This window comes from Hemicordylus capensis, chromosome 3 (genome assembly GCF_027244095.1).
Source record: "Hemicordylus capensis ecotype Gifberg chromosome 3, rHemCap1.1.pri, whole genome shotgun sequence".
Lineage (NCBI taxonomy): Eukaryota > Metazoa > Chordata > Lepidosauria > Squamata > Cordylidae > Hemicordylus > Hemicordylus capensis.
In genome coordinates this window covers 113,456,967-113,484,930 of record NC_069659.1, presented here as the reverse complement: position 1 = coordinate 113,484,930, position 27,964 = coordinate 113,456,967, and the positions used below count along the sequence as shown (strand labels likewise).

The 27,964-nt window shown below is 41.0% G+C and overlaps 1 protein-coding gene and 1 long non-coding RNA gene across 7 annotated transcripts in view; one reads left to right on the top strand and one right to left on the bottom strand.

The window, feature by feature from the left end:
- BCLAF3 (BCLAF1 and THRAP3 family member 3) overlaps positions 1 to 25,956 on the bottom strand; it is a 43,931-nt gene extending 17,975 nt beyond the window's left edge. For 2 of the 5 annotated variants that reach the window (XR_008318588.1, XM_053305134.1), the window contains exons 1-8: positions 25,818 to 25,956; positions 11,729 to 11,802; positions 7,720 to 8,298; positions 6,707 to 7,375; positions 4,488 to 4,666; positions 3,165 to 3,273; positions 1,427 to 1,490; positions 1,039 to 1,157 (exon numbers count right to left, since the gene is read on the bottom strand). Coding sequence is in view for 4 of the 5 variants with exons in the window: in XM_053305134.1 (XP_053161109.1) it covers positions 1,039 to 1,157; positions 1,427 to 1,490; positions 3,165 to 3,273; positions 4,488 to 4,666; positions 6,707 to 7,375; positions 7,720 to 8,298; positions 11,729 to 11,769 (1,760 nt within the window). In the remaining variant the exon portion in view is untranslated. Of the gene's footprint in view, positions 1 to 1,022; positions 1,158 to 1,426; positions 1,491 to 3,164; positions 3,274 to 4,487; positions 4,667 to 6,706; positions 7,376 to 7,719; positions 8,299 to 11,728; positions 11,803 to 21,681; positions 21,826 to 25,703; positions 25,726 to 25,817 lie in introns of those variants that run through there. The other 3 variants (XM_053305135.1, XM_053305137.1, XM_053305136.1) reach the window with 3 other exon arrangements.
- On the top strand, positions 23,075 to 25,439 carry LOC128349156 (uncharacterized). 2 transcript variants are annotated; one of them, XR_008318589.1, is made up of 3 exons: positions 23,075 to 23,202; positions 23,788 to 23,905; positions 24,798 to 25,439. It is a non-coding gene; the product is annotated as an uncharacterized LOC128349156 (long non-coding RNA). The 2 variants fall into 2 exon arrangements; XR_008318590.1 differs by lacking the exon at positions 23,075 to 23,202 and adding an exon at positions 23,256 to 23,390.
- Positions 25,957 to 27,964: the final 2,008 nt, after the last annotated feature.

Here is a 27,964-nt window from a genome sequence, read left to right as displayed (position 1 = left end):
CATTTGCCATAGAACAATGCACAATGTTTTCTCTGAATTAGGCCAGAAACTTTGTTCCCCGTTTTCGTGAAATTTATGGAAGTAAATTCTAGTATACCAAATATACAATAAGTCAATAATGCAATTACAAATCACTCTGTAATGCCAGTTAGCTAATTGTTTTAGGTAGAGTATACTGTTAAACAGTATGAGTCATGTTAAATGACAATGAGGGTCAGTATTCTCTTCCTATTGCTATGCATCATGCAAGTCATCTTTCTTCTAACTCCCATGTGGCAGAGATGCCATAAGGAGGAAAGCTGCCCTCTAGGCAAAAAATAAAAAAAAAAGGTGGGGGTGCTCATAGCAAACTGTGGCTAGCTTCAAAGAGATGGGAGCCAGATGGCCATGGCTAGCAAAGGAAGAGTGGGATTAAGGACTGAATGCGCACCTTGAACATGACAGATAGCCAAATCTCAGCAACCATGATTAGGACTCCACTCTCTGACTGTGGTCTCTTAGTTCATCAATACTACCAAAAGCGAAGAAATTTTTTTAATGGACTTTGTAACTGAAAAACAAGCTACAGCATTCTCACAGGACACTTGCACTTGATCTCAAGCTCAAGATGAAAAGGAGACAAGAGCAAGGAGATACTTTTGTGTACCATGAGCTCTTGAGTAAATCATTGTTCACATGTCCCAAGACAGCCTGCTTGACAGCTAAATATCATCACAACTAGTTTAATTTAGTATCCCCTACTAATTGTAATTAAGAATGGTGGCAGAATGAAAGATGCTTTTTATTGGAGCCAAGAATAGATGTGAAGTTTGCCAACAAAACCAAATAAACACCTAACTTTTTAAAAACACACGTAGAAAACAGAGCAACGCTGCAATTTTTGAAACATTTTCGTCAGTGAACATAATCTGAGGGGAAGGAATAAATAATTACACTGTAAATACAAGTTTTTAGAAGGTACATATGTAAACTAAATATATTAACCATTAGAACTTAAAACACATCATGTGCTCAGTTAATACTTCTCTTGATAACCACCTTCGTGGTACACCGTCAATGTAAAATGTGTTCTCATCTTCATTCTGTAGCCTCTCTTTTCTCCTCCTCTCTATGTCATGTCTTAAGTCATTTGGATCTTCTAGTACTCTCACAACACTCTAAAAAAATACAAATAGAATATTGAGCAGAGCTTCTTACTTCCATTTTTGTTTATATGTTTATCTCACTAACATGATCAGCTTTGGAAATATTCAACAGAAGAAAAGAAAAGAAGTGCTTCCAAGTTTACAGACACCAGCAAAATGTCACAGGTTATATGTTTTTAATATAAATTCCAATAATCCAAGTCCGTACATCCTGAATAAGCAAAAATATTTAATTATAATGCCACTGAAAATACACATTGTTTTCATTAAGAAATACACACCTGTTCAGGTTCATATGGAACAGCTCTTTTGTTTTGAAGTTCTGCCAAAGATATATCGATTCTCCTGATGTAATGAGCACATGAAATTCAGCATAGGTGAGGCGGCCAAACAAAAATGAAAGGGGAAAAAAAGAACTTCAGTGTAACTCAGTATCTCAGTTATGTAAAATATACTTGCATTAAGCATTTTTACAATCTGGAGAATGTTGTGAGTTTTTTTAAAAAATTCCACATTATTTTAGTGGTGCTTTGATTATGCATTAGAGAGGCCAGTTTGAATATAAATATAAAGGTGTGAAGTAAACATAGACTATGGCAGAGATGAGAGAGGATGCAAAAAAACAGGCGCAAGGACAAGTGGGTAGGTAAGAAAGTAAGTAAGTATGAATGTACTTACCTACTTTCTTAATCTTAAATAGATAACAAATGGGTCTTCTTGGCCAAATTCACATGATCTAGATAATGCAGCAACTGAACTTCTCTGCTCACCTTCCTGTTTACCTTATGGGAGGAGATCTGGTCTTGTGGTAGCAAGCATAACTTGTCCCCTTAGCTAAGCAGGGTCCACCCTGGTTGCATATGAATGGGAGACTAGAAGTGTGAGCACTGTAAGATATTCCCCTCAGGGGATGGAACCACTCTGGGAAGAGCATCAGGAGGTTCCAAGTTCCCTCCCTGGCATCCCCAAGATAGGGCTGAGAGATTCCTGTCTGCAACCTTGGAGAAGCCGCTGCCATTCTGTGTAGACAATACTGAGCTAGATGGATCAATGGTCTGACTCAGTATATGGCAGCTTCCTATGTCCGTATGTTCATCTGAGCCATGTCTTTTGTCCAACATGTATAATCTCAAACTACGCAATCAACATACAAAATTCAGGAAGTGACTGCACATTGCAAGCCTATGCATGTTCAATTAATTATATATTTAATATCAATCTGGCCATGATGGAAGATGGAGAGAAATATTCAAGAGAAAGCCTCACAATGGAAAACAATACACGCAGGGAAGTGATCACCTTTTGGTGGCTATAGTCTGTCAAGCATGATTATATAAATTCACTCAGACTGCAATTATATGTAGTTACTTGGGAGCAAGTACCAGTGAACACACAGGTTTGATTAATGTATTACTGGTGCAATGGGGGAAAGCATCAGTCTAGCACCACTGCTTCAATAGTTCCAGACTAACACTGCACTGGTGTGCTAGTGTATGAGAGAATTTTCGCAACCTTCCCTTCTCCTGGAAGCCCTCTGTACCACTCAAAAAATATGTCCTTGAGGGCTGTGCAGAGAGCTTCCTGGAGGCCGTTCAGATCTGTCACCACAACTAAGTCAGCAGCAGAGCAGAGTGAGTTGAACTTTTCAGAACCACTGGTTCTTCTTCTGTTCCATCAATACTTTGATAGGCAAGATATCAGCCAGAGGGACTAACATGTGCAAGGTCAAGTTGTTAGAACATTCTTAATTATTTAGGATTAAGGGTTCATTAAACCCAACATGTGCTAATGGTAAAAGGTTGGCATAAAACCCAGATAATTAGATTAAAACTTAGCAAAATTGATTACACAGTAATGTTAAGTACATTTATATACTGCCCCATACAAAAAGGTTTCTGGGCAGTCAACAATATAAAACCATTAAATCATTAACATAATTAAAACAAAACAATTAAAAAAAACAAATAAGTAATGTCTTCAGTAGAAAGATTCTTTATTAGTAAACTTAAGTTATTTTACCTGTGAATTTCTGGATCTGAATGTGTTTTAACTTCATTTAAAACTGGCTTATCTTGTATTTTTGAGAAGCGTTCATGTAAGGTTAGGTCAGAAGATTTAAAGTAATTTGCTGTGAAAAGGATAAGTGAAAATTTAGCAAATCCTTATTATTGCAGTTTTATAGTTTAAAATGCTACTGAAAATTCCACATTGAAGAATGGTTTAAGTTATTTATGTCCTCACGACTCATCCTAAGTACCATACCTTTCTTATTAAAAACTAAAATTGAATTAGAAGTACATAGCTTGCTACTTTTTGTCTCTTAACGTTTAGAGTCAGCATTCTACCATCACTTGGTAATTTCTAGAGGCCATAAAGATAAACTCCTGTAAAGATACTAACTCGCTTAGACATCAAACTGCAAAAGAGATCAACTCAATCTTTCCTTGTTTTTTAAAAACCGGTAAGAATAGTAAATGAGGTAGAAGTTACAAAATATACATACAGTACTAGGTTGCAGTCACAGTACAGCTCACAAAACAGCACAAGTGGAAGGTATTTTCCGTGTCGCCCTTCCCTTTTGCAACTTTACTGGGCAGCACAAAACACCACTCCTGAGATTTAGGGAACCCTGAGCAACAGCATGGCACATGGCACCAAGGTAAGGGACTGGAGGAACCTGGCATAGGCATCTTCCACACGTAGGCCCACATCATTGCCGAGTGTCCTGTACCAGGAGCACCAGTTTCGGCGATTCAGAAGACTACAGTGGAGAGGAAGGAGTAGGGAACATCCCTTCCACTCATACTGCAGAAGCAGCAGTATTGTGAATGCAGCTCATATTTTGGTTTTCCTGTGAAAAATCCTCCAAGGTCATGTGCATCTCTCATGTTCCCTACAAGTAATCTATATGACTTGGAGAGAATAAGCAGTTAAAAAAATATTTTTGTTCAGTATCTCTCAGCTCGTAGTTGTCTTTGTGTCGAATCTAACAGAGAAAAAAAGATTGCTTTTATTTCACTTTCCAAAAAACACTAATATGTTTCCCCCCTCTTTAATTCAGAGTGCTAAAGCTCAGCACTCAATCCTACATCAAATAATCCTTAATCTAGCAAACAGAAAGACAACCTTTCCTGGATTCCTGGTTGCAAATTAGCACATTTCCTTCTCTTAAGCAAAATACCCACCAATATTAAGCACAAACTATTTCTCCACATAATTCTCACACAACAATGTAGTCCACATGATGCATCACATGTTTTGGGCTATTTGGACTCATGGTAATTTGATTACACAGAGAGACAACACCACATAGGATCTAAATAATCAACATATTGTAACCACCTTTTACTTGATGGATAATTGTGATGATTTCCTGAGCAAATTCTTTTGATGGGTTATGTTCTAACTTCTGTGACACAGATTTTATATGCTGAAATACTGGATGGAAGTTTTCCGTTTTTCTACCCACAGCTACCAGGTCACATGATGTTTGCCTCTCTGTGATATGGCTAGAAGAACTCCTGGAATAGATGTGTAATCATTTAGAAAAATATTGCCTTTTTAGACGTTCAAAATATTTAACAGTAACAATACAAGAAAAGTTAAATGAAGAGTAATCCACAACTGAAGAAAGGAAAGTTTGATTTTAATAATTTAAAGATTTACTTTTAAGAGTTTATATAAACTGCTATATACAGAAGTCTTTATAATCGTCACTTCATTCATACTTTGGTAGAACACACACAAATGCCAGTTTGACCTGGTAAAATGTGTTCAGATCAATCCTACTAAAAGATCAAGTCTGAGCAAAAATGGTGAGGACTTTACAAAAAAATCATTCTCTTGCAGCTTTTCAAGGGTGTGAAAGTGTTTATGGAACAGAAATGCAACACTGACTCCCACACTCCCCTCTCTAGTATCATCAGCAGCCACAGTATAGCAGGATCCTTTTTGCCAATCTGTTTGGCTGTTGCTTGAATACAATTTTTTGTTTTCCAATAGGTCCTATGCTGCCTGGGAACAATGACATCATCCTCTTTATGACATCACTATTCCTAGGCAGAGCAAGACTTATTTGAAAAACAAAACAAGAAGTGACTTTGGGTCTTCTTAAAGTGTCCTTTTTTGTGTTAAAAATGTTCACCCCTCAAGCATTTGAGGGAGGACTATAAATTATAGGACGTTATATCTGAACAGAAGTTGGCATATATCATTTAGTCTCTCACCTTCCCTTTCATAGTCTCCACTATTCCCTTTCTGGTTTGTAGTATATCCAACAATCCAGGAAGGTGTTTTTCCTACATCTTTTTTTGTTAATTGATTCCAAAGGAACCTAAGGTGTGTTCTCCATGGTGTATTCTCATTCTCTAGTGTTATCGTGACTTTGTGCTGTGACGAAAGAACCCTCCTGCAGAAAAGCTCTTCTCTTTCCTGTCTAGAGAGTATAGAGCATAATGCATCACAAGATGAACATGCAGAAATTCCCAAATGAGAGAAGCTACTGCCCATTTTGCCTTAAATTGTAGCGATTAGAATTGTAGCAACTTGAAGGTCAGGATCAAAATATACCAGTGTATGCACCTCAGGGCTCAGGAAATCCATTGGTCTCCTAATCTGTTACAAGTGAAAAATGATGCTTGATGAATGAAAAAAGCCCTTTGGCCATGGTGGCTGGGAATGATGGGAACTGTCGTCCAACAACATCTGGGGACCCAAGTTTGAGAACCCTTGCACTCAGGCAACTATCGTACTAAATGCCAACAAAATTTCAGAACTAAGGAACTCACAGGTTAGATGCTGGTATCCATGGAATTGCAACCTAACACTTAGGGGGAACTTTTCCTACATAGCTGGATTGTGTCACCCCTTACAATTTCTAGGTGCTAGCAAGAACTCCTCTGAACTGGCCAGGAGCTTCAATTAAACTTCCTACTTTTGAGAAACAGAGGCTGACATCCAAAATAGCCCTCCGCCAATACATCTAGATCTTTCATTGTGTGAGGGGGAAAGGTGATATTTTCAACGAGGAAGCTGCCTTACAAGAAGTCAGACCACTGGTCCACCTAGCTCAGTTTTGTCTATTCTACCTGCAAGCAGCACTTCAAAGTTTCAGACCAGGATCTTGCCCAGCCCTGCCTGTAAATACCAGGGACTGAACCTGGGACTTTCTGCATGCAAAGCATGTACTCTTTCACAAGAGATATAGCTGCTTTCCTAATGACTTTCCCCATTAAGCAGAAAACATTTCAGTGTGTGCATGGATTGGGGCATGTGTGTGTCAATTTTTCTTTCCAGCAGCAGCTTGCATTGCACTGAATGCTGTGCCAAAGTGTGTGCCCCCTCCTACAACTTTCAGAAGCAACATTTCAGGGGGCACAAGGGGCTGTAATGGGAAGGAGCAGAAAAGCTCCAGTGCACAATGGAATGCTGTACACAGTTCTTTGAATCCTGATGATTAATTTCAATCCTATCATACTCTAATTAACAAAGTGACTGCAAGATTGATAAATTCATAAGTTCCCTGCAAAAGAAAACTTTAACAAAGCTGAAAAAAGCAATACCTGTACTTATTTATTGTTTTCTTCATATCCACTTTGACTGTGAGTCTTTGCTTCTTAGTATGAACATCTGAAAATTTCACATCTGCAATTTTGTGTTGCGTGTCATGCTGGTGACTACTGGGAAAATCTATTTGTCCCCTAAGATCTCCTTCTTTCTTTATTTTTTCCTTTTCTTTTTGATCAGAGGGTAGTAGACTGGCATCACTTTTGAATGTTTTAGCACATGAATTGTAGCCCTTCCCCGAAATATATTTACTTGATACTTCAGTGTGAGGCGCTTCTGCATGGCTCACTCTCTCACTGCTATAGTAATCTGAATATTTGCTATTCCATGCTCCTTTGGGATAATTATATTTCCTGTCTTCTGACTTCATATATTTTTCTGTTCTGTCATCAGAAATGTATTTCCCTCCATCTGGATGTCTATGACGTTTCTGACTATAGTTGTATGGTATCTTTGCTTGACAACTGTCACTGTACTCTTTTTCAACAGGCCGATGGTTCTGAAGACCATGATTTCTTTGTTCTCCCTTGTCTTGGTTGGGCATAGAAGAATGGTCTTGTTTCCACTTGGAATTGCTTGCTATTTCTCTATCATCATATCTCTCCATTTCTCTAGCCCTTTTAGATGTGTGCCCATATTCTCTGTATTCACGATCGTCAGGATACCTGTGTTGACATAAAGTGGTTTATACTTGCAGTAAGGAAGAAAATGAGAACTTACGTATGCAGAATGCTGGTAAACACAGGCGTTTATGTAGAATGTGTCACCCCGTGATCCCTCAAGCCAACAAAGAGAGGGGGAAATTATGATCCTTTTATATGCTAGCCACCAACAGGATTAATTTAAGAGATAAAATACTCCTCTACCACCAGTAGCCCACAATTAAACTATGATTTATTCTGTTAGAAAAATGCCTTTCAGGGTAGAAATCTTCAACTATAAGAGCAACCGACTTTCACGTGAGCCTTTACACCACAAACAAATCATTAAAACTGGGCAATTTCTCTACCTCTTCTGTAAAGCGCTCCTTGGCATAAACTCATCAGAAAATCTTCGAGGTGACTGAGTATACTTGTCTTCTTGTAACTGCTGGTGCCTCAAGTCATTTTCATTCCATTTCCTTTCAAATTTACATGAAGTCCCTAAGGGCCTATGAAATGTCTTCATCCCTTTCGTTTTCTCAAAAACTCTGGTGTCTTCATGTATCTCTCTCTCATGTATTTTGGTAGGATAAAAAGAGTGATTATATTCTTTGCGAAATGTTTCTGAATATCTAGAAGGAAACTGGCATCTTCTGATATTTTCATTCCTTTCTGGTGAATGTATTCTGCAAGATTTATGACTATGTACATCTTCTGAAGGAATTCGTTTCAGAGTTGGTGAATGTGACCTACGTTCATAAAGTCGGTGGTGGTTAATTTCATGTGGTGTGTATCTAGAATTGACTTGTCCATGTTTCCCATCTTCCATTCTCCAAGGCATGGGCTTCTTCATGTCTCTCCGAAAACCCTTGTAATCACAGTCATAGTTTATGTGATTGTGCCTTTGTCTGTTATGTTCCGGACTCCTGAAGGCAGGTGATAAAGACCTAAAATAAATACACAAAACCCATTCCATTAATATTAATATTAATATTATTATTATTAATAATAATAATAATGGTCAATAACGAGAAACTATTCAACACAAATGAAACAAAGCAGGCCGACAAGAAAGAACAAGTCAAGAACCAAGCAGAAAAATGGAGAAATAAGCCCCTGCATGATCAATATTTGCACAATGTAACTGGAAAACCAAACATCACCAAGACCTGGCAGTGGCTTAAGAATGGCAACTTGAAGAAAGAAACAGAGGGTTGAATACTGGCTGCACAAGAACAGGCACTAAGAACAAATGCAATAAGAGCAAAAGTAGAAAAATCAACAGCAAGTGCCGCCTTTGTAAAGAAGCAGATGAAACAGTGGATCACCTAATCAGCTGTTGTAAAAAGATCACACAGACTGACTACAAACAAAGGCATGACAAGGTAGCAGGGATGATACACGGGAACATCTGCAAAAAATACAAGCTACCTGTAGCCAAAAATTAGTAGGACCATAAAATTTAAAAAGTTGTAGAAAACAAATATGCAAAAATATTATGGGACTTCTGACTACAAACAGACAAACATCTGCCACACAATACACCAGATATCACTGTAGTTGAGAAGAAAGAAAAACAAGTCAAAATAATCAACATAGCAATACCAGGAGATAGCAAAATAGAAGAAAAAGAAATAGAAAAAAAATCACAAAATACAAAGATCTACAAATTGAAATTGAAAGGCTGTGGCAGAAGAAGACCAAAATAATCCCAGTGGTAATTGGCGCCCTAGGTGCAATTCCAAAACAACTTGAAGAGCACCTCAACACCATAGGGGCTACAGAAATCACCACCAGCCAATTACAAAATTGAAGATACTTAAAGAAAAGAAAGCCTTGCAAGTGCAGCTTGTAGCTTTTCTAAATGCTTTTTAAAAGTAACTCAAAATACAAGTTCTGATACAAGAAGTAGTAACCTATACACAAAAGCAGGTTCCTGCATGTACATCTTTCCAATCACACAGATAGGAGACTTCAGGAGTTGTGTACATGAACGTCTACAAACCCCAATTTATCCACAGATGTAAAAGAAAACTACATTCAGCGCTCCATTCATAAAGTGCCTCATCAAATATGCAGGTGACACAAAGCGGGGGGAGGGGGGCGCAGGGTGGTTGGAGGAATAGCCAACACCTTAGAAGACAGAATCAAGATTCAGTCTGATCTGGACAGGCTCAAATACTAGGCCAAAATGAAGTCCAGCTGTGACACTGGAGGTTTCTTGCATTTGGTCAAGTAAAATAAAATGCACAAGTACATGAGGAGGGTGACCTGGCTTAGCAGCAGTACATGTGAAGGAGACCTAGCTGTCTCAGTGGACAACAAGCTGAACATGAGGCAGCAGTGTGATACAGGTGCACAAAAAGCTAATACAATCTTATGATGCATTAGTTTGATGTCCAGATCATGCGAAGTAATCATTCCATTCTATTCTGCGCTGGTCAGATACCACTTACAATACTGTGTCAAGTTTTGGGCCACACATTCTAAGAACCTTTATAAACTGAAATGGGTCCAGAGGACAACTAAGATGGTGAGGAGTCTGGAAACCAAGTCCTATGAGGAAGAGTTGCAGGAGCTCAGTATGTTTAGCCTACAGAAGAGAAAATTAACGGGGGATAGGATAGCTGTCTTCAAATATCTGAAGGGCTGTCTATGGAAGAAGAAGCATACTTGTTCTCTGTTATTCCTGGAGGCAGGACTAGAACCAATGGGTTGAAATTACAAGAAAGCAGATTTAGGCTAGATAGCAGGAAGCATTTCCTAACTATAAGATCTGTTTGACAGTGGAACAGTGTTTCATGCAGTGGTGGGCTCTTTTTCACCGTAGGTTTGCAAACAGCAGATGGACAGATATCTGTCTGGGATGTTGTATCAGTTTCCTGTGTTGTGGATAAATGGACTCATCTGGCCTCATCTGGCCTTCCTGCTTGGCATGAGGGGAGCCATTTTTGTGCCAGAATTGTTCGGAAGCTAAACTTTGTTCCTACGTGCCATTGGTAAGAGCCAACCTGATCTTAATGAGGAGAAAGAATGCTAATAACCAAAATAGTATTCACGTCTCAGAGGAAAATCTCAAGGACAAATACACTAAATGGATTGCTTTGAAATTGGGGAGGGGGAGGTGAAATGAGAACTCTCCATTTGGGTGAAGTGCTAACGAGTTTTAATCATGAGCTGATGGGGTAAGTGAACAGCAAGCCTAGGGCTGGATGAAGAATTTACTTTTACAAGTAGCAAGAGTGCATTAGTCTCCTGTTCAAAGATGGAGCCAGTCTCTTATGAGACTAGAAATGACTGCTTTGAATTTTGTTTTCCCCCTTTAAGATGCCAGGAAGTGCTTAAGAAGTACCTTTAGCATGTAAGCTAGTGTTAGCCTTTTGGGGCAAATATACTGTCAGATAGTGGCGGGGGGGGCGCGGGCGCTGTTAAACACTGTTGATTATTATGGATTATCTATTCTCAAAGAAGTTAAGTTTAAACTTATGTATTTATTTTGATACAAGCCCTTTTTTGTGATGGTAAATTATCCTTTTGATACAAGCCTGATGTAAACTTTTGATTTTTTAAAGAAGAGCTTCTTGTATCAAATCTCTGTATTATAAATTGTTTATTTAAAATATTTCTATACTGCCCAAAACTTGCGTCTCTGGGTGGTTCACTACTATAATGTTAATAGTAGATCGTTAGACAATAAAAGCTATGTAAACAAAAGCGCCTATGCCTATAATTATTATTACCTGCCTCCCCTGGATTCTGCAATCATCCCCCACCCCAACCCCAATTTTGAGGCTGGCTACAGACCTGCTATAATATGTTCATACTATTCCATGGCAATGTCCACAAAGTGTTTGCTTCATATCAGGAGGGTCTGACTGGCAAAGTCCCCATATACAAAAGAGTTATCCTCAACACCTGCACTGAGCACAGGATTGAACTAGAAGACCTTCAAGATCACTTTCCAACTCTAAAATTTTATGTCCAGGCATCTCCTTCCCATTCCCACAAGTTTTTCATCCCTGTTCAGTCAGGAAAAGGGGAAAACATAACCACACTTGTGATAATATAAAACAGGGACAGTTTCTTTCACACTGCTAGAGGGACAGCCAGTTGGCCTGTTGTAGCAAAACCCAACAGAGTCTTGTGTACCTAAAAACAATAGTGTCTTGTAGCATCTTAAAGGCTAACAATGTTTCAGGATAAACTTTTGAGGACTAACTTTTCATTTCTTTCACACTAGAGAGACAAAATGTTTATTTGCAAGAGTTATTAGAATTGTCTCCTTACCCAAATTTTTAAGAACTCTCTTCACAGTACCATTTAATGCTTTCTTATAGCAATCTAAGTGAAATCTACATAACCACCAGGAAAACTTACCTTCGTTTCCATCTTGGCGACCTTGACCGTGATCTAACCATCTTCTCATGCACTTAGCAGTTGGTTTCTTGAAACTACAAAAAATTAATGTGACATGTCACAAATGAAGCTTATTTTAAATGGAATTAGTTTATTATTTAAACAATTTCATACCTTGTACATTTTCAAATTCTCTTTGGGTCCCTTTGCCCCATGATTTACCAGATTCCAAGAATTAAAAACCAGGAGAGAGAACAATTACTATGTGAAATTGAAGTACTAGCAATTGGTTTCTACAAATTAGTGTAGATATCACCCCCCACACCAGATATTAGGCAATACAGGTGGAACTCCTTATCCACGGAGATGCCATTCCCGCAGATTACTACAGGTAACAAAACCAAGGCTAATGATGTTGGAGATGGAGTTCCAGTGCATCGACCTTTTGCACCAACTATGCTAATGACCACTAGGGGTTCTGCTACTCAGAACAAAACTCATTCCGCACACAGATGCAAAAAATTAAAGAGAACACTGCTGCCCGCCCAACAATGTCGTCAGGGGGACTTTGCTCCGTGTGATGACATTGAGAGAAACTAGACTGTCTTGCATGCAGGACAGGGCCATTTCTGTTGTTGCTCCCAGGTAGAGATGTGCATAGAACCAGAGGGGGCCAATTCGAAGGCGTGGGAGGGGATAACTTTCAAGGGCAGGGGAGGGTGCACTTACATCCTTCACTACATTTCTCCCACCAGCGCTTGCTGGTAAACTGGTCCAGCAGGGTGGTTGAGTACCTCTCTGCCACCCCATTCTCTTCTCAGACCGGAAGTGACAGGTGTCGGGTGTGTGCACGCTACTTCCTGTCACTTCCGGACCGAGGAGTGGACAGGGCAGCATTCTGCTGCCCCGCCAGACTGGTTTTCCAGCAAGCGCCAGAAGAGGAAACGCGGCAAGGGAGATAAGTGCACCCTCCTACACCCTTAAATTTATCCCCCCTCCCACCTTCAAACTCCCTGAACTGCCGAGTGTTTGAACCTGTTCGGAAGCCCATGAAAGGGGCCTACATCCCTACTCCCAGGCTCTGGAATGCTCTCCCAGTGAATGTCCACTCTGACATCTGTGGCTGCTTTAAAAAAAAAAAACCAACTACTAAAGACCTTTTTATTTGTTCAGGCTTTTACTTTTATGGGGTTGCCAAGCCTCTCAGCTCTCCTCTTTCTGTTGTCTTTTTTATGGTGGTTTTTTGTGCTTAATGGCTTTTACTGTTTAACTGATTTTAAGGTTTTAAATGATTTTTGTGGGATTATATTCTATTTTAACTTTCGTAAACTGCCTTGGAATCACTGTTCCCTCTAAGGTGTGTGCACCTAGTTTTTGATGTCCGCTCAGTTAATTTTAGATCCCACTCAAGTTGAATCAGGAAAACCCCATTCTGAATGCAGGTGCACGCACACTGCCTTGATATTGCCACCCAGAACTAATTCTGCACAGAGATGGGGGGGGGGGGAATAGAGGGACTCCTGCTTGGGATGCTTTAGGAAAGGTGGTATAATAAATAAATAATAATAAAGGTGGAATAATAAAGAAAATAATATATATTGCAGTCCATTATTCCAGTTCTGACGGGTCACTGAGTTCCTGCTGGTTACTGATATTTTGCAATGAATGCTGGACTATATGGACCTTGGCCTGATTCAAAAAGGCACTTACACTCTTGAGACCTATGCACACTTACTTAGAATAAACCCCCGAGTCAGTGGCGTAACTATAGGGGGGCGGGGGGGGGGCACGTGCCCCGGGCGCCACCCTGCCAGGTCACTTGGGGGGCACCAAAAAGTGGCCCCCCCGCCGCCGCCCCCTGGATCGCCTGCTGAGTGTGGCGGCGGGCATGCGGGCGGCGATTCGGCGGTGGGTCGCCCGCAGAGTGGTGGCGGCGGCGGCTGGTGTGGTGGCTGGCCTGGCGGCGATGGGTTGGTCTCCTCCTCATTGTAGATGTAGCGGGCACGGCCTGCGCAGAAGCGACACCGGGCCAGAAGGCAGGCTCGGCGTCGCCGCCTGCACTCCGCGCCGCCGCTCGGCCGCGCCCGCTACATCTACAATGAGGAGGAGGCCACCCCATCGCCGCCAGGCCAGCCACCACACCAGCCACCGCTGCCACCACTCCGCGGGCGATGTGCCGCTGCCGCCGCGGCCCGCCACATCGCCGCCGTTTCCCCCCGATACGCCACTGCCCCGAGTAAACATGCAGGATGCACTGCAAAAAAGCATGCTCTGGATCACTTAACAAAGCTTACTTAAAATTATTAAGTCAGTCTTTGTACACATTATTGCTTTCTGAACTCAACACACATCAGTGGACTACTGGGATACTAATTTTAAAAAGAAGCAGAGGCAAGACACAACCTAGTTCCTCTTCTTTCACATAAGGTATTTTTCAGTCAAAAGGCGGCAAGACTTTAAAGTCACTATCCAATACAACCTAGGAAAATTACTTCCCAAACCAAGACATGGAGAAAATTTACATACGTCTGTCTTCCTGGTCACTTGAGCTTTCACATGCATCTGGCTTGGGCAGGTGATGAAACAACATGACCGAGGAGGAGGAGAAGGAGGAAAAAACAACCCACCCCCACCTTGCTTGCTCACTCCTCCTCCTACTGGTTGTATCTGACTCAGGTACCACACTTGCAATGTTCCTGGATCAAGTTGTTGCTCTAGAAATTTTTGAAGAAACCATGCCTGGAAGCACTTTGCATCAACTCCATCCTGCAAGAATGGCACAACCCTTTCACTATAGACCTAGATGTCTTAATGTTGAGATCTGACCACTAGATACACTCAGGCCACTCTTGAAGGCTGTAGAGAAGCTTCTGCTGATAATATGTTTCCATTGATCTACTTTATTACCAAATGTAAAGCAGACGACAGATTTTCTTTAGATCTAGAAGCCAGCTCGAAAAATTAGGAGCCAGAGTGTACTCTGTTGGTGAGGGGAAAGGGTCAATGCTTGCCACTAGCAATGCCCTCCTCTCTGTAGTGCAGTGAAGGAGGACTTGCCACTCACTCCCAGCAACACCACCTGCTCCACTGGAGGGTGGGGATAAACTTGAATGTGTTCAGGAGGAAGAATGAGCAAGCATCTGGCTTGGGCAGGTGATGAACCAACATGACCAAGAGGAGGAGGAAGCAACCCCCCGCCCCAGGAGCAAGCAACCCACTTAACCCCTGCTAACTTGGCAAAGAGGCACCTTTTAATGTGGTGATTCTCTTTATTTCGCAGGGGGAGAGTAACTGGCCCTATCCACCACCAGCACAGTACTTCCAGTGACTGTTGCTGGTGTCTATTTTATGTTTCTTTTTAGATTGTGAGCCCTTCGGGGACAGGGATCCATCTTATTTGTTTGTTATTTCTCTGTGTAAACCGCCCTGAGCCATTTTTGGAAGGGCGGTATAGAAATCAAATCAAATCAAAATCAAACCTTGCTTGCTCACTCCTCCTGGTTCTGTCTATTGCGTGACTCAGGAACCACACCTAAGTTTCTAGGCACCATGGGGAACAGGTGCCTGGGAAATGTTGAGCCTTGGTCTAAAGTCTGAACTGCCTTTCCATAACATATAAAAAGCATAAAAAGGCTTAAACAACTGCAAACCGTTTTTATTTTATTTTTGACAGTGCTTTTCCCTTCTTGAAGAGTACAGGTAGACAGGATGTATTAACACCTCTATTCATTATTTTAAATGATCCATGTGTTTTTTTTTACAAGAATCCAGTGTTCTATTTCTAGCAGTATCCATTCTTTAGTGTATGAGTTCTAAATTTTAGTTTATTTCCTTGTGCTTTGCTGTTTTTATGAAATGTCCTATTATCAGCCAACTGTCTCTACATAGTTCACTTACAAGTAAAATAACATTGCTATCCTTGTCCCAAATGACTATGGAAAGCCAAGAAAATCATCATAAAAATCACAGCTCTACCAAACTAGAAATTGGATATGTGTGGCTCAAGTCACAGCCAAGAAACAAGTCGTCTCATCCAAATCAGCAATACAGTCACATTGGTAGCGTGGGAAAGACTGACATCACGCACAAGATCTTGCTTTGGGATAAATAGAGCTAGCATAATTTCAAGTGCAGACACTCCTTTTGCCTTGTGGAAATATATTGTTCATATGTTTTAAACACAGGGTCTTTAAACTTCACCCCAAAGTAAAGTCATTACTTTATGACTAAACAGGAATTCAACCTGTTTAAAGAGAAAAAGGTTCATTCTGGAAATTGTTCATTTGTTTTGCCAATCAAAAACAAATTATTACTTAAATATATTTCCAAAATCCAATATCCCTTTACAACAACTTGGATCTTCCCATCTTGGCTTTTGCTGGCTAGCAAAATTAAAGAAGAGGAAACAATTCTATGTTTCAAAACTTTGCTCTAGCTGAGAAGTACACAGCACAGTTTATGCTTCTTTATATGAAGAGAGATAATTAAAAAGTTATTCCAAAGGCTCAGTCTCATTCACTGTGACTTCAACCTTTGTGGGTGGAAGTTTGTTGCCAAGTCTAGGATGCAACTGCTTGAGGCAAGTGGGTGGATATTATGGCATGCCTTTACTTTTCTGAAGATATTTTATGAAGTATGCGTAAGTGAATAAAATCCATTGTTTGCAGCTCAGGTGAATACAACTCCACATTTGAAGCAAAAGTAAAACCTGGTCCCGCTTTCTACCAAGATTCAGAGGGATCATAATCCATTCTGCAATTCAAACAATAGAATTACGAACATGATAGCAAGAGGGACACTATCCTCTTGGCTGCCTTTGTAAAGCTAGCTTCAAAGTTTGCCCTCTCAGAAGCTCCAAACTCCATGCCCTAAGAGCTGGATAGCTCCTTACTGTTAAACATTAGCATTTCTGTTGCCAGGGGATGGTCACTGAGGCTTGGGGCAGGTTGAGCACCTCCTCATGGCTCAGTGCATGCACTCCCTGACACCTAGGCTGCAACCTATGAACACTTGCTTGGGAGTAAGCCTTCTTGAAGAGCAACATACATAGGCTAGAACTGCAAGTGTTACAGAACTACCCAGTGAGAGCATCAACAGAGCAGAAATGTACTGTACATGGGATTGACAAGCAATGATCAAGCATCTTGTAAACTTGCTGCAGAAATGCAGATCACATTCACTGCAGTTCTCCTTGAATGCAGAAGTTTATTATCATACAAATATTGCAAACAAACATCTGCTTGTTGTACTTTCTAAAACATTCACATTCTGCAGCCCTAATGCACTGGAAGTAGAGCTGCCAGTTAACATTTTAGGAGAAAGACTCAGTTGCCATAGCAGTAGCATAGGAAATGTCCTTACACAGAGAGATATGCAAGAACACCACCTTTTTTGCTTTGTTGTCATGGTCATTGGCTTCTGTCCAGTTTTCAACAGAGGATACATTCAGACTGACAATTGCTTTCTTGTATTATAGTCTTTTTCTGAAGTAGTCTATGTAACCAAAAGCCTGGATGGCATCAGGCTTCATCCAATAAGGCAAGACATTTACAACTGCTTGCACAGAAATCATTGATCTCAAACTTGAGGATGGATACAGAATTCATCACCTAAAAATTAAGAGGGGTGTTATCCCTCACCCAAAACAAGCCATCTTGATTCCATAAGTCTAACTCTTGCATGTACAGTATACACAAAATAAATACCACTGAGTACAATGAGACTTGCTCCCAAATGTGCATAGGACTGCAATTTTAGGGCACAATTCTATGGGCGGGGAGGAGAGGGCAGTAGCATTGGATTTTGTGCAAGTCCCCTAAGAGATGTTAGTTTTCTGGAAAATTTCAAACTCGAAGTTCTATGCAGTTTCTCATTTGCATGAAATTTGTATTTAAAATCCCTGGAATGTTTATTGCAAGTTTTCCTGATGTCAGACTGAGATCTGATTTAGAAAAGTATTTGCAACCTACCATATTATCCTCCTGTTTACAAAATGTATGTACTCTCTCACAAACTTCCTAGGGACAATTACTGAAAAATATTACTACTTTAACACTGCCATGCTTATCCAGTATTGCACTGGCACCCCCATAATAAAGATTGGACTGGCACTGGCATCTATTCATTGCTACTAATAAATGTTATGAATCAATGGATTTTTAGAAATGAAAAATGTCTCACAGGAAAATCAAGTATGGGGAAATGTTCTGTGGAAAAATTTCAACCCCACATCTGAGTTATGAAAAAAATTCAACCCCACTTCTCTGAGCTCCCTGCATTGGTGTATCTCCAGAGTTGCAGTAGAGCAAAGTTAGAACAGTCTAACTCCATAACCCGTGGAAAAGACAAAACACAGAGGAGGCAGAAATATGCCATGGATGGGGTGAGGTGTGCTATGCATGAGGAGAGGATTTGCACCAAATACTACTCAGACACCAAGCACACCCCCAGAGATGGCCTAGTGTTACACACATTTCACTATACGAAATACGTATGCAAGTAGGTGAATGGAGTACCTAGCCTCTATCCACACAGGCCAAGAAGAAAAATAAATCAGCAATAGTAGGTTGCTAATGTACTTAAGGCCTCCAAGAACTAGCATGACAGCATGCACTTGTTTAGCAGTACCAAAATTACTCAAGGCAATTGCAGAAATATCAACCGTCGGGGGCAGAGGGGAAGGGGTTTGGATGTGAGAAGAACCAAAACACTATGCCCTAGGAGCTCCCAGGGCAACTAACACAAAACTGCAGATGAGGAGAACAGTTCTAAGTAATTCCTGAGTCAGGATGGAGGCTACTACCATTTCTGCTGTAGCTATTATAAACATGGGGGGGGGGGGCGGGGAGGAGGAGAGAGAAGATCCACAGCTGTCATCTATAAGGAATATTTAAAATGATTTAAAATGCTTCTTCCTGCCCCTCCCTTTTCAACTGTGCTGTTTAAAATTGCTATTTCTTAACCCTTTGTTTTTAATCCTTACTGAAGTATGTGAAGAAACTTGGATGAGTCCTAAAGTGTGCCGTCAAGTCAATTTTGACTCCTGGTACCCACAGAGCCCTGTGGGTTTCTTTGGCAGAATACAGGAGGGATTTACCATTGCCTCCTGCTGCACAGTATGAGATAATGCCTTTCAGTATCTTCCTATATCACTGCTGCCCGATATAGTACCAGTGGGGATTCAAACCGGAAATCTTCTACTTGTGACTGGATGAGTCCTACAAATAGCTAATTTGTATTGGCACTGAATAAAATATTAAAACAAGAGCAAGCACCAGGGAGCAAATTTACATAACTGAAATTTGCTTCGTTTTGACACACAGCCCTCCCTTATATCAGCCTTGCACATAAGTCTGCAACTTGCTAGGCCACAAACATTTTTAATAATCTGCTTGTTGTCACATATCAGGTTAGTTATTTGTGGCACACGGATGTCTGAAAGGAAAAAGGAATACACTATCTTCTAATCAGCCTCCTAACCAGTTGCCTGGGGATCACTGTTCCTTCTAAGGCATGCACATGTGCACACGCTCACACATTTTCTGATGTCCACTCAGTTAATTTCAGATCCTGCTCAGGTTGAATCAGGAAGACCCCACTCTGAATGCATGTGTGCCTTGATACTGCCATCCAGAACAGAACTCATTCCACACACAGATGAAAAAAAATTAGAGAACACATTTCTGGGGATATTCTTACTCACCATAGATAGCCAAGCAATTGGTTTTATTTATATTGGACACACATATACATACACATACCCACACTAATTTGCTTGTTAGAAAAGTCTCCAGTAAATTTTTAGATAGCTTACCTCCTCTCCTTATCCATTTAAAAGAAACAGTGCCTCACACAAGATATTTATCCAAGAATTTATTCAATAGGTTTAAGCTCTTCCTTATGAAACTTGTCACAACAACAAACATAATATAATTTTGCCACAAGATTAATAAGAAGATTTGTACTGGACGGTTTTGAATTATTTTTTCCACAGCCCTGCCCTAGGGCAATGGAAACCAGAATGCCAGTCTAAATAGACTACTACATCTGGGAAATGCATTTAACTTTGAAAAACAGTCTGTTAAAAATTGATCTGTGCCCAAAGACGATATACTTTCAAGTTCTCTACATATGTTGAGAATCAACATATATAGAATGGGGATCATTTTGTAAAAACCCAAATAGATATTTGATGTTTTCACAGATACGAAATTTATTCAAATGATTTTTCAGTATTTACTTCTTAAAAGTATCTGCATTCAATTTAGATTTTAGAAACAGATAAAATAAATTGACAAAATGCACACTTTCCTACATGCTTACTTTATTTCTACTTGTACCATAAAAATTGGTGACCGTTTTGGTGAGACAGCAATAGCAACCGAAGTGGTTAAATGATTTTCCCTACTGCTAGGCATTCACAAGACAAGTTTCCACATCACACACACTGCAGAGCTATGTGGAAACTTGTCTTGTGTATGGCTGCACTGCTACCAGGTGCTCAGCAAGCCAGAACCTTACAAGGAACAGGATGACATGAGGACAGAACTTGAACTGAACCCACCTGTGAGACCAAAGTCCCTATTGCAAATTGGTGTTTGGAGGAAAACAAGTTACAGTCTTCAAATGAAATCTTGAATTTGCTATAAATATGTTGAAGTCTACACTTCACTCTTAAAATTGAATCCATGAGCTTCTGCCACCCTCACTGAGCAACATCCAGGTTAATCATTATTTGCTCAGACCATTAACTTCAGTGGGATTTAGTCATGACTAACTTAGTTACTACTACTACTACTACTACTACTAATATACTGCTTTTCAACAAAAGTTCTCAAAGTGGCATAGAATAGAATAATAACTAGCTGAACCTGCACAGAGCATCTGTGCACTAGTACTTGTTTGCTCCTCTTGCCACCACGCCACAGCCCCCTCACCCCAAAGATCTCCCCACCCTCTCTCTCTTCCCCTCTTTCTTTCTTTCTTTATTTCTTTCCCTCATTCATCTCTCCCTCACCCCACTTCCGGCTGGTCTGGTGTGCTCCACTGTCAGCAGCCCCATATGCAGAGGGATCATCTTTGCTTTCCTGTCCGGCTCTCAGCCCACCCATTGCCATATACTAGTTGCCCTCCTAGGCCCCCCCCATGCCACAGCCCCCTCACTCTCCTTCCCTCTTCCTTCCTTCCTCTCCCTTCATCTCTCTCCCCCCTCCCTTTCCACCCACTGATCTGGTGTGGTCCATTGCTAGCAGCCCCACATGCAAAGTGGCCGCCTTTGCTTTCCTGTCCGTCTCCCTTTGCTTCACGCTAGTTGCTCTTCTCCCACCCACCCACAGCCCCCTCACCTCAGAGACCTCCCCACCATTCAGCGTGGTGGCAATAGGAGCTGCCACTCACACCCTCAGCTCCATCCACTGACTGCCGAGGCTCATCTCGAAGAGGACTGCCAAGCTGGGGCTTCCTGTCCAGCCTATCTATCTATCTAGATTAGATGGTTCCCTGTCCCCAATGGGGCTAAAAGCCTAAAAGGAAACACAAGGTAGACACCAGCAACAATCCCTGCAGGGATGCTATGCTGGGATTGAATAGGGTCAACTGCTCTTCCCCTGCTAAATACAAGAGAATTACCACTTTGAAAGGTGCCTCTTTGCCTCGCTAGCAGGGACAATCTGGATGTTGCTCACTGAATTAAAGACTGATCTCCTATTTAACTGAAAGAACTATGGGCAAGAAATCTTACTTCTGGGGTCAAACATTAGATATGCAGAACAATAACTCATGTGGTATTTTTGTAATGTGATGTTATATATTTTTAACCACACTAAAAACAAAAGTAGGTATATTTTCCACTCGCACCCTTGCTTCTCAAAGGTGTTGGGAATTTAGAGGTGCTGAACGTTGAGGGCTGTGTTCAACAGAATCCTTACATTCACAAAAGTGATTTTATATTCACATAAGTGAATATTCATTTATACCTTAGAGAGCTCCTTCTTTTGTATGATCTCCATTGCACGTTGAGGTCATCTAGAGAGGTCTGTCTCCAGTTACCACCGGTACATCAGGTGGCGACTCAGAGCCGGGCCTTCTCTGTAGCTGCTCCTGGCCTGTGGAATGCACTCCTGGCAGATATATTGTTATGAATTGTTATAAAATGTTTTTATATTGTTTTAAGCAGTGTGTTTTAAATGGTGTTTGTTTTTATGTTTTTTAAAACTTGTCATACATTGCCCAAAACCTTTGGATGGGGCGGTCTAGAAATGTAATAAATAAGTAAGTGTAGCATGTTTGCCCACACAAAGAGACAAATGGAAATCGGTGACTTCAGCAGCTTGAATTGGTCAGTTGGTATGACTTTTTCATGAAATAGATGGAATTATATACAAATAGAAACTTGATTTAAATGTGTAATTTCTCTTAATCATTTAAAACAATCCTCTGTGCAAAGAGACTGCAAAGGAGAAGACGTCAACAGCCACCTGCTAATGAAAAAAGCTGATGTGCAAAACCACCTTTAGGCAATTCAACAAAAAATGGATTTGCAGCAATATACCTAGAATAAGAAGCATGTGATGTATTATTATTTATAACCATCTGCCTTCACATGACACTCTATTAAGCAAGTCTCTGATCCAGAGAGAATTAACCTCCCAATGCATGCAACCCCACAGAGGCTAACAAGCTCGTCAACTTGCTGAATGGTACCCAACAGTAAATCCAGCAGTATCAACCACTTCTCTTTACACACCAGAAGTATCACACTTAACAACTAAAAAGAAAAAGGAAAGCATATCTACATAAAGAAAAAACAGGGTTCTCAGAATCAAGAAGAGGAGAGCAAAAAACGTGTGAACAAAAAATGGAAAATGGCTGAACAGACTCTAAACACACTGAAAAACAGTCAAACTGATATAAAATATGTAACAAAGATCGCCTTTATGAAATTGCCAAAGTCACCTGGTCAAATGCGGACACACAAGACAGACGTGTCGCCAAAACGATGGTAAACTGGCACCTTATCCAATTGTGATCAAACCACATGAATTACCAGCCCACAATGAAAACATCTTATAACACACACAAAAATAAATGACCAAATTCAAAGTAAAAATGCAACATACAAAACCAATAAATATACAGAACAACAAATATGAAAATTGGAGAACTAATAAGTAATATGTAGGTATCCAGGCAAAATCCAAGAGGTCTTCAAGATAAGGAATTATAATGAGTACATGCAGTTCAAGTCATGAGTCCTTGAATCAGAAAAAAGCAAGTGACGCGCTCTATGAAATGTTATAAGTACATACAGTTCGAGTCGTAAGTCCCTGATTCAGAAAAAAGAAAGCGACATGCTCTGCTTTGAAATACTTGGGATCTATCTATATGGGGTTCTCTCAGCCTATATATATCTAGGATTTGTTTCATCGCCCCACGGTGTTCCAGCCAATAGATTTCCTCTGAGGTCTTTCTTCAGTTATTTCTCTGTCATTACAAAGGTATATGGAGGTTTATTTGCGGGTTCTCTCTTTTTTGTTTGTGTTACAGTCCATGCGACATTCAGCTCTTTGCCCAGGGTTTGCAACGTTCATTTGTTTTGGGTGGTGTGGTTCCCCTGTAGTTCTGTGAGGCTCTGTATTTTTTTTACCTGTATCTACTTGGTTACTTTGGGTCCTTCAGAGGTATGGTACGTTTCATGTACTTTGTCTATGAGGTTGCAATAACTGAAGTGATGACTTACAGGTTGTATCTACACTACACTTAAGCTTTATTATCAATGTGGTATAGTTCTGGGTTTGCCTTTTTGTATTTAGGAGTGGTTATACCTTTAAATTAAGTTTGTGGTTTCTTTAGAACAGCTGTAAAACCTTTTTGGTTAATTATTCTTTTTGTGTATAACCTGTGAAGAGCTCTCATCAGAAAGGTGAACCTTGAGGCTTCAATATGTTTGGAAAAGTTTGAATGTTAATAATGTTACTCTACCTTCATGTGAATGTTTTTGTATTCATTCTTTTGTGGGTTTTATTAGTAATGTTTTACTGTTTAATAGATACTGTTTCATGTATTTCATATCATTATTTCAGCCTGTATTAATGGGAAACAGCCCCTGATGAAGCGCTTTGCGAAACAGCTACTTATCCTGGAGTGGCTGTTGTGTGCTCTTCCCTGTTTGATTTGTCATCCACCAACAGTCATTACAGAGTATGTTGCTTTCTTTTTTCTGAATCAAGGACTTATGACTTGAACTGTATGTACTTACAACATTTCATAGAGCATGTTGCTTGCTTTTTTCTGATTCTGTCTTGTGTGTCCACATTTGGCCACGTGACTTTGGCAATTTCATAAAGGTGATCTTAGTTACATATTTTATATCAGTTTGACTGTTTTTCAATGTATTTAGAGTCTGTTCAGCCATTTTTTATTTTTTATTTTTTGTTCATGGGTTTTTTTGCTCTCCTTTCCTATATCTACAGGCAGGAATTTAAGAGCTCTCACAAGCCAAACCAAACTTCAGATGTTACAAAGTAGTATCCCTGATTTTACAAGTAATCTGTAGAACTGCTTTGAGGTTCCAGTGTGTTGTCAGGAGAATCTGTCCTATGGAGAAATTGATTAGCTCAGAAACAAGCTCATCTCTCTCATCACAGGGCAGATGCCATTAACTTACTTTTGTGTGTTACATCAGAAACATTAATACTAGACAAAGAACACTAAATTGAATGTTACTGAGAATCAAAGCTGCTTTTCGTTCCCCTCCCTCAGTGCATGCTTAGAATCAATGAAAGTTACCCCTTACTTAGAGCTGGAAAAGTTTCAAATTTCTAGGTGCCATTATCAAGTGTTCAAAAGCCAGCATATGAATTTTCCAGTCCTGTCTTAAACTTTAAGCCCTCTTTTGCACTCAAAATCAAGGCAGCTGATATGTATTTTCTTTACAAGTATGGATTCACGTCTATTTTAGTGTTTAATAATATGGTACCATGGTGTGGCAATTGTTCTGTATTAAATTAGTCTTTAAAATAAAGCATTAATTAAACCATTACTGCACATACAATTTGGGCATCTAAGTGAGACTGTGGCCTTTTACTTCCAGGTAATTAACCCTTCAGACACATTACGCGAAAACCCAGCTCCCTTGAGAAGTCCATAATTCTGGGGAAAGTTGAAGGAAAGAGAAAAGGATGACCAGCAGCAAGGTGGATGGACTTGATTACAACAACAAGGAATGCACCACTGGGAGACCTTAAAGGCCAAGCTGAAGACAGATCATCCAGGAGAGAATCTATCTATGTGGTCACTAAGAATTGACACTGACTTGACAGCACTTAATCGATCAATCAACCCTAGACCACCCAATGGTGGAGTGAGGAACTAACCTGCCTAGGGAGCAAAAGGTTGCAAGTTCAAATCCCCACGGGTATGTTTCCTAGACTATGGGAAACAAGCTCATTTCTCTGTTTCCCAGACTATGGGAAACACCTATATTGGGCAGCAGCAATATAGGAAGGTGCTGAAAGGCATCATCTCATACTGTGCAGGAGATGGCAATGGTAAACCCAACCTGTATTCTACCAAAGACAACCACAGGGCTCTGTGGGTGCCAGGAGTAGAGACTGACTGGACGGCACAACTTTACAACTTAATTAACTCTAAGACTTTCTGTGACATCACATCTCACACGTATGGATACCCTAATCCTCAATAATCAACACACTATACTGCTAAACCATTTGTGTAAAATCCCCACCTATGAGCATTAATATATATATATTTTTAAAGACGGGTGTCCGTCCATTTTTAACAAATAATAATAATTCTAACCTGTACTACTGCGATAAAGGCTAACCCAACAGTGGCAGAACAAGGGATTTCACCCCAACATTTCAATTAAAGGGTGACTAGAGCAACGTCCATCTCAGGGGATTCAGCCTGCACCCCCACCACGTACTCTCGGCGAAAGAACAGCCCCCGCCCCCCCACACACACACCCCACACTGACCTCAAAGAGGCCCACGCCACAGCCTTTCCCCCTCTCCCAACCACATGCTCAACCTCACGGAGGGCCTGAGCGCTGAAGGCCCCGGAGGGGGGGGCGGGGTCCGGAGGCGCTTACCTTGCCCTGCCGCCGCCGCCGCCGCCGTTTCAGCCTCCTCCTCCTCTTGTCTCGACTAACTGCAACTCCTACCAGACCGTCTTTCCAGTCGCCGCCGCCGCCGCCTCTTCTTTGCCCCCACTTCAGCTCCCCGCCGTCGCCTGGAGCTCAGGCCAGGCCTTGGGGGCGGGGAAGAGCAGCAGCCCCGCACGGCGCGGGAGCAGCGAGGCGAGCGAGCCCTTCTTCCCCGCCTGCCCCCCTTTCTCGCCCGCCCCGCCTCAGGCTGGGCTCAGTGCTCCGGAAGTGAAGGGGCGGGGAAGGGAAGAGAGAGCGGCGCGGGACTCCCCCCCGCCGACTGTTCTTCTGGGGCTAGACGGAGCGGGATGTTTCGCCGCCTTGCCACACGCACACACCCCTCTCCTGTTTTCTTTTTTCGCTTTATGTAAGGAAATGGTTTTTCCTCTCCCGAAGCTGGAGAAGCAATACGTTCCGTTCGGTTCCCCACCGCACCCACATAATTCTTGCTCTCGGACACAAAAGGTGCCGTGCCAGGGCTCCACTCAGTTTTTGCTCCGGATATCATACCAGGCGGGGTGTGACCGTGTACTGGGGGCTGGCCAGCCACCTGGTGAGGGAACCTGGTGCTTCACATGCCCAGAAGCACGCCTTCGTCACTTAACTTAGGGCTGAGGCCTGACATGCAAAATCCCTCCTACCCACCACCCACCCCTGCAGGAGAATCTGAGCATGGAGCTCCCTCTTCATGCATGGACATCTTCGAGGGACTGGGGCAAACATTTTGAAAAATAGAAGAGCCTGCCCATTCATAGTGTCATTTGTCCAAAACCTGAATCAACTAGAAATACTTGGCGTTAGTCTCTTTGATGTTTCCATAGCTGAGAATTAGCTGCTATTCTGCAGCATGCGTGGAAACGACTAAACAGACATGATTTTTAAAAATGTAATTCAGCCCAAAGAAACACTCATAATAATCTTTTTTGTTGTTTACAGTGTTACCTAGAGATTTCTTTCATTCTTCAAGATGATGTTCTCAAGTGGCTCACTTTCAGGGATGATCGGTGCTTCTATTGGTGTACTGTAAATCTGGAGTATTGTTGGCTGTCACAGCAAGAGAGCTATGCATGTGCAGAGCTTCTACACATGTACAATAAACTGGCCACAAACACATTAGAGCCCTATAAACATTGCAGAGCCTTCCATTCCTCCAGTTCAGAACAAGTTGAGGTGGTGATGACAACCTAGGATGCAGCAACTATAGGGGCTTAATGAAACAAAGGTGGATAATGAGTGTTTTAGTAACAAAGTAGTGACAGAACGTAAACTAAGAACTTAATGCTTTCGCGGTCCAGTTATATGGGCTCTAAAAATCTTTTATACTTTATGAATTTGCTTCTATATTCAACTGAATCATAATTAACTCACTGTAGAAACCACAATAGATAACCAGTGCCTAACAATTGAGGATAACATGTCCAGCTTCAGCCAAAGTCACAGCTCTCTTCCTTCTGCCTGATAATGCTGATGATCAGACCCTCTACCCAGGGCAATTGTTGCACTTTCTTCCATATCCTTTACACATATGACTTCATAACTCATGTTATGGAATCAGATCAGATTTCAATATTTTCAGTCTCTAGTAAAGGTGCTCCAACCAGCAGGTCCCCTGGGTGGGAGGGAAGAAAGTTGTGGCAGAATCAGGCTGTTCTTCCCCCCTCATCCATCCCATCTCCAGGGATACCAGGATCTTCATGCTTGCTGGAGGGCCTGAAGGGCTGTACAAATGATTCAGCAATCAGGTGAATAAAGGATCAAATGAAACAGTGAGAGATCAGCAGGGATCAGCATTTAGCTGACTCTACTTCAGGTTCTTTTTAATGTGAATGAACTATCAATGTATTAACTATTAAACCTGGAATCCTCAGAAGTTTGAAGTATTTGTTTTATGTTTATAAACTTATAAACTTCTGTCATAACTAATTGGAAAACTAGTACCAACCTCGACCCCTTAATGAAAATGTGTTTCACTTGTATATAGTGCTATTGTGTCATGTTAGTTGTAGAATGTCATAATAAAATACCTAAAGAGATATCTCTATCTCTATTAAAACACACACACACACACACACAAACTTTGTATCATAGCCAAA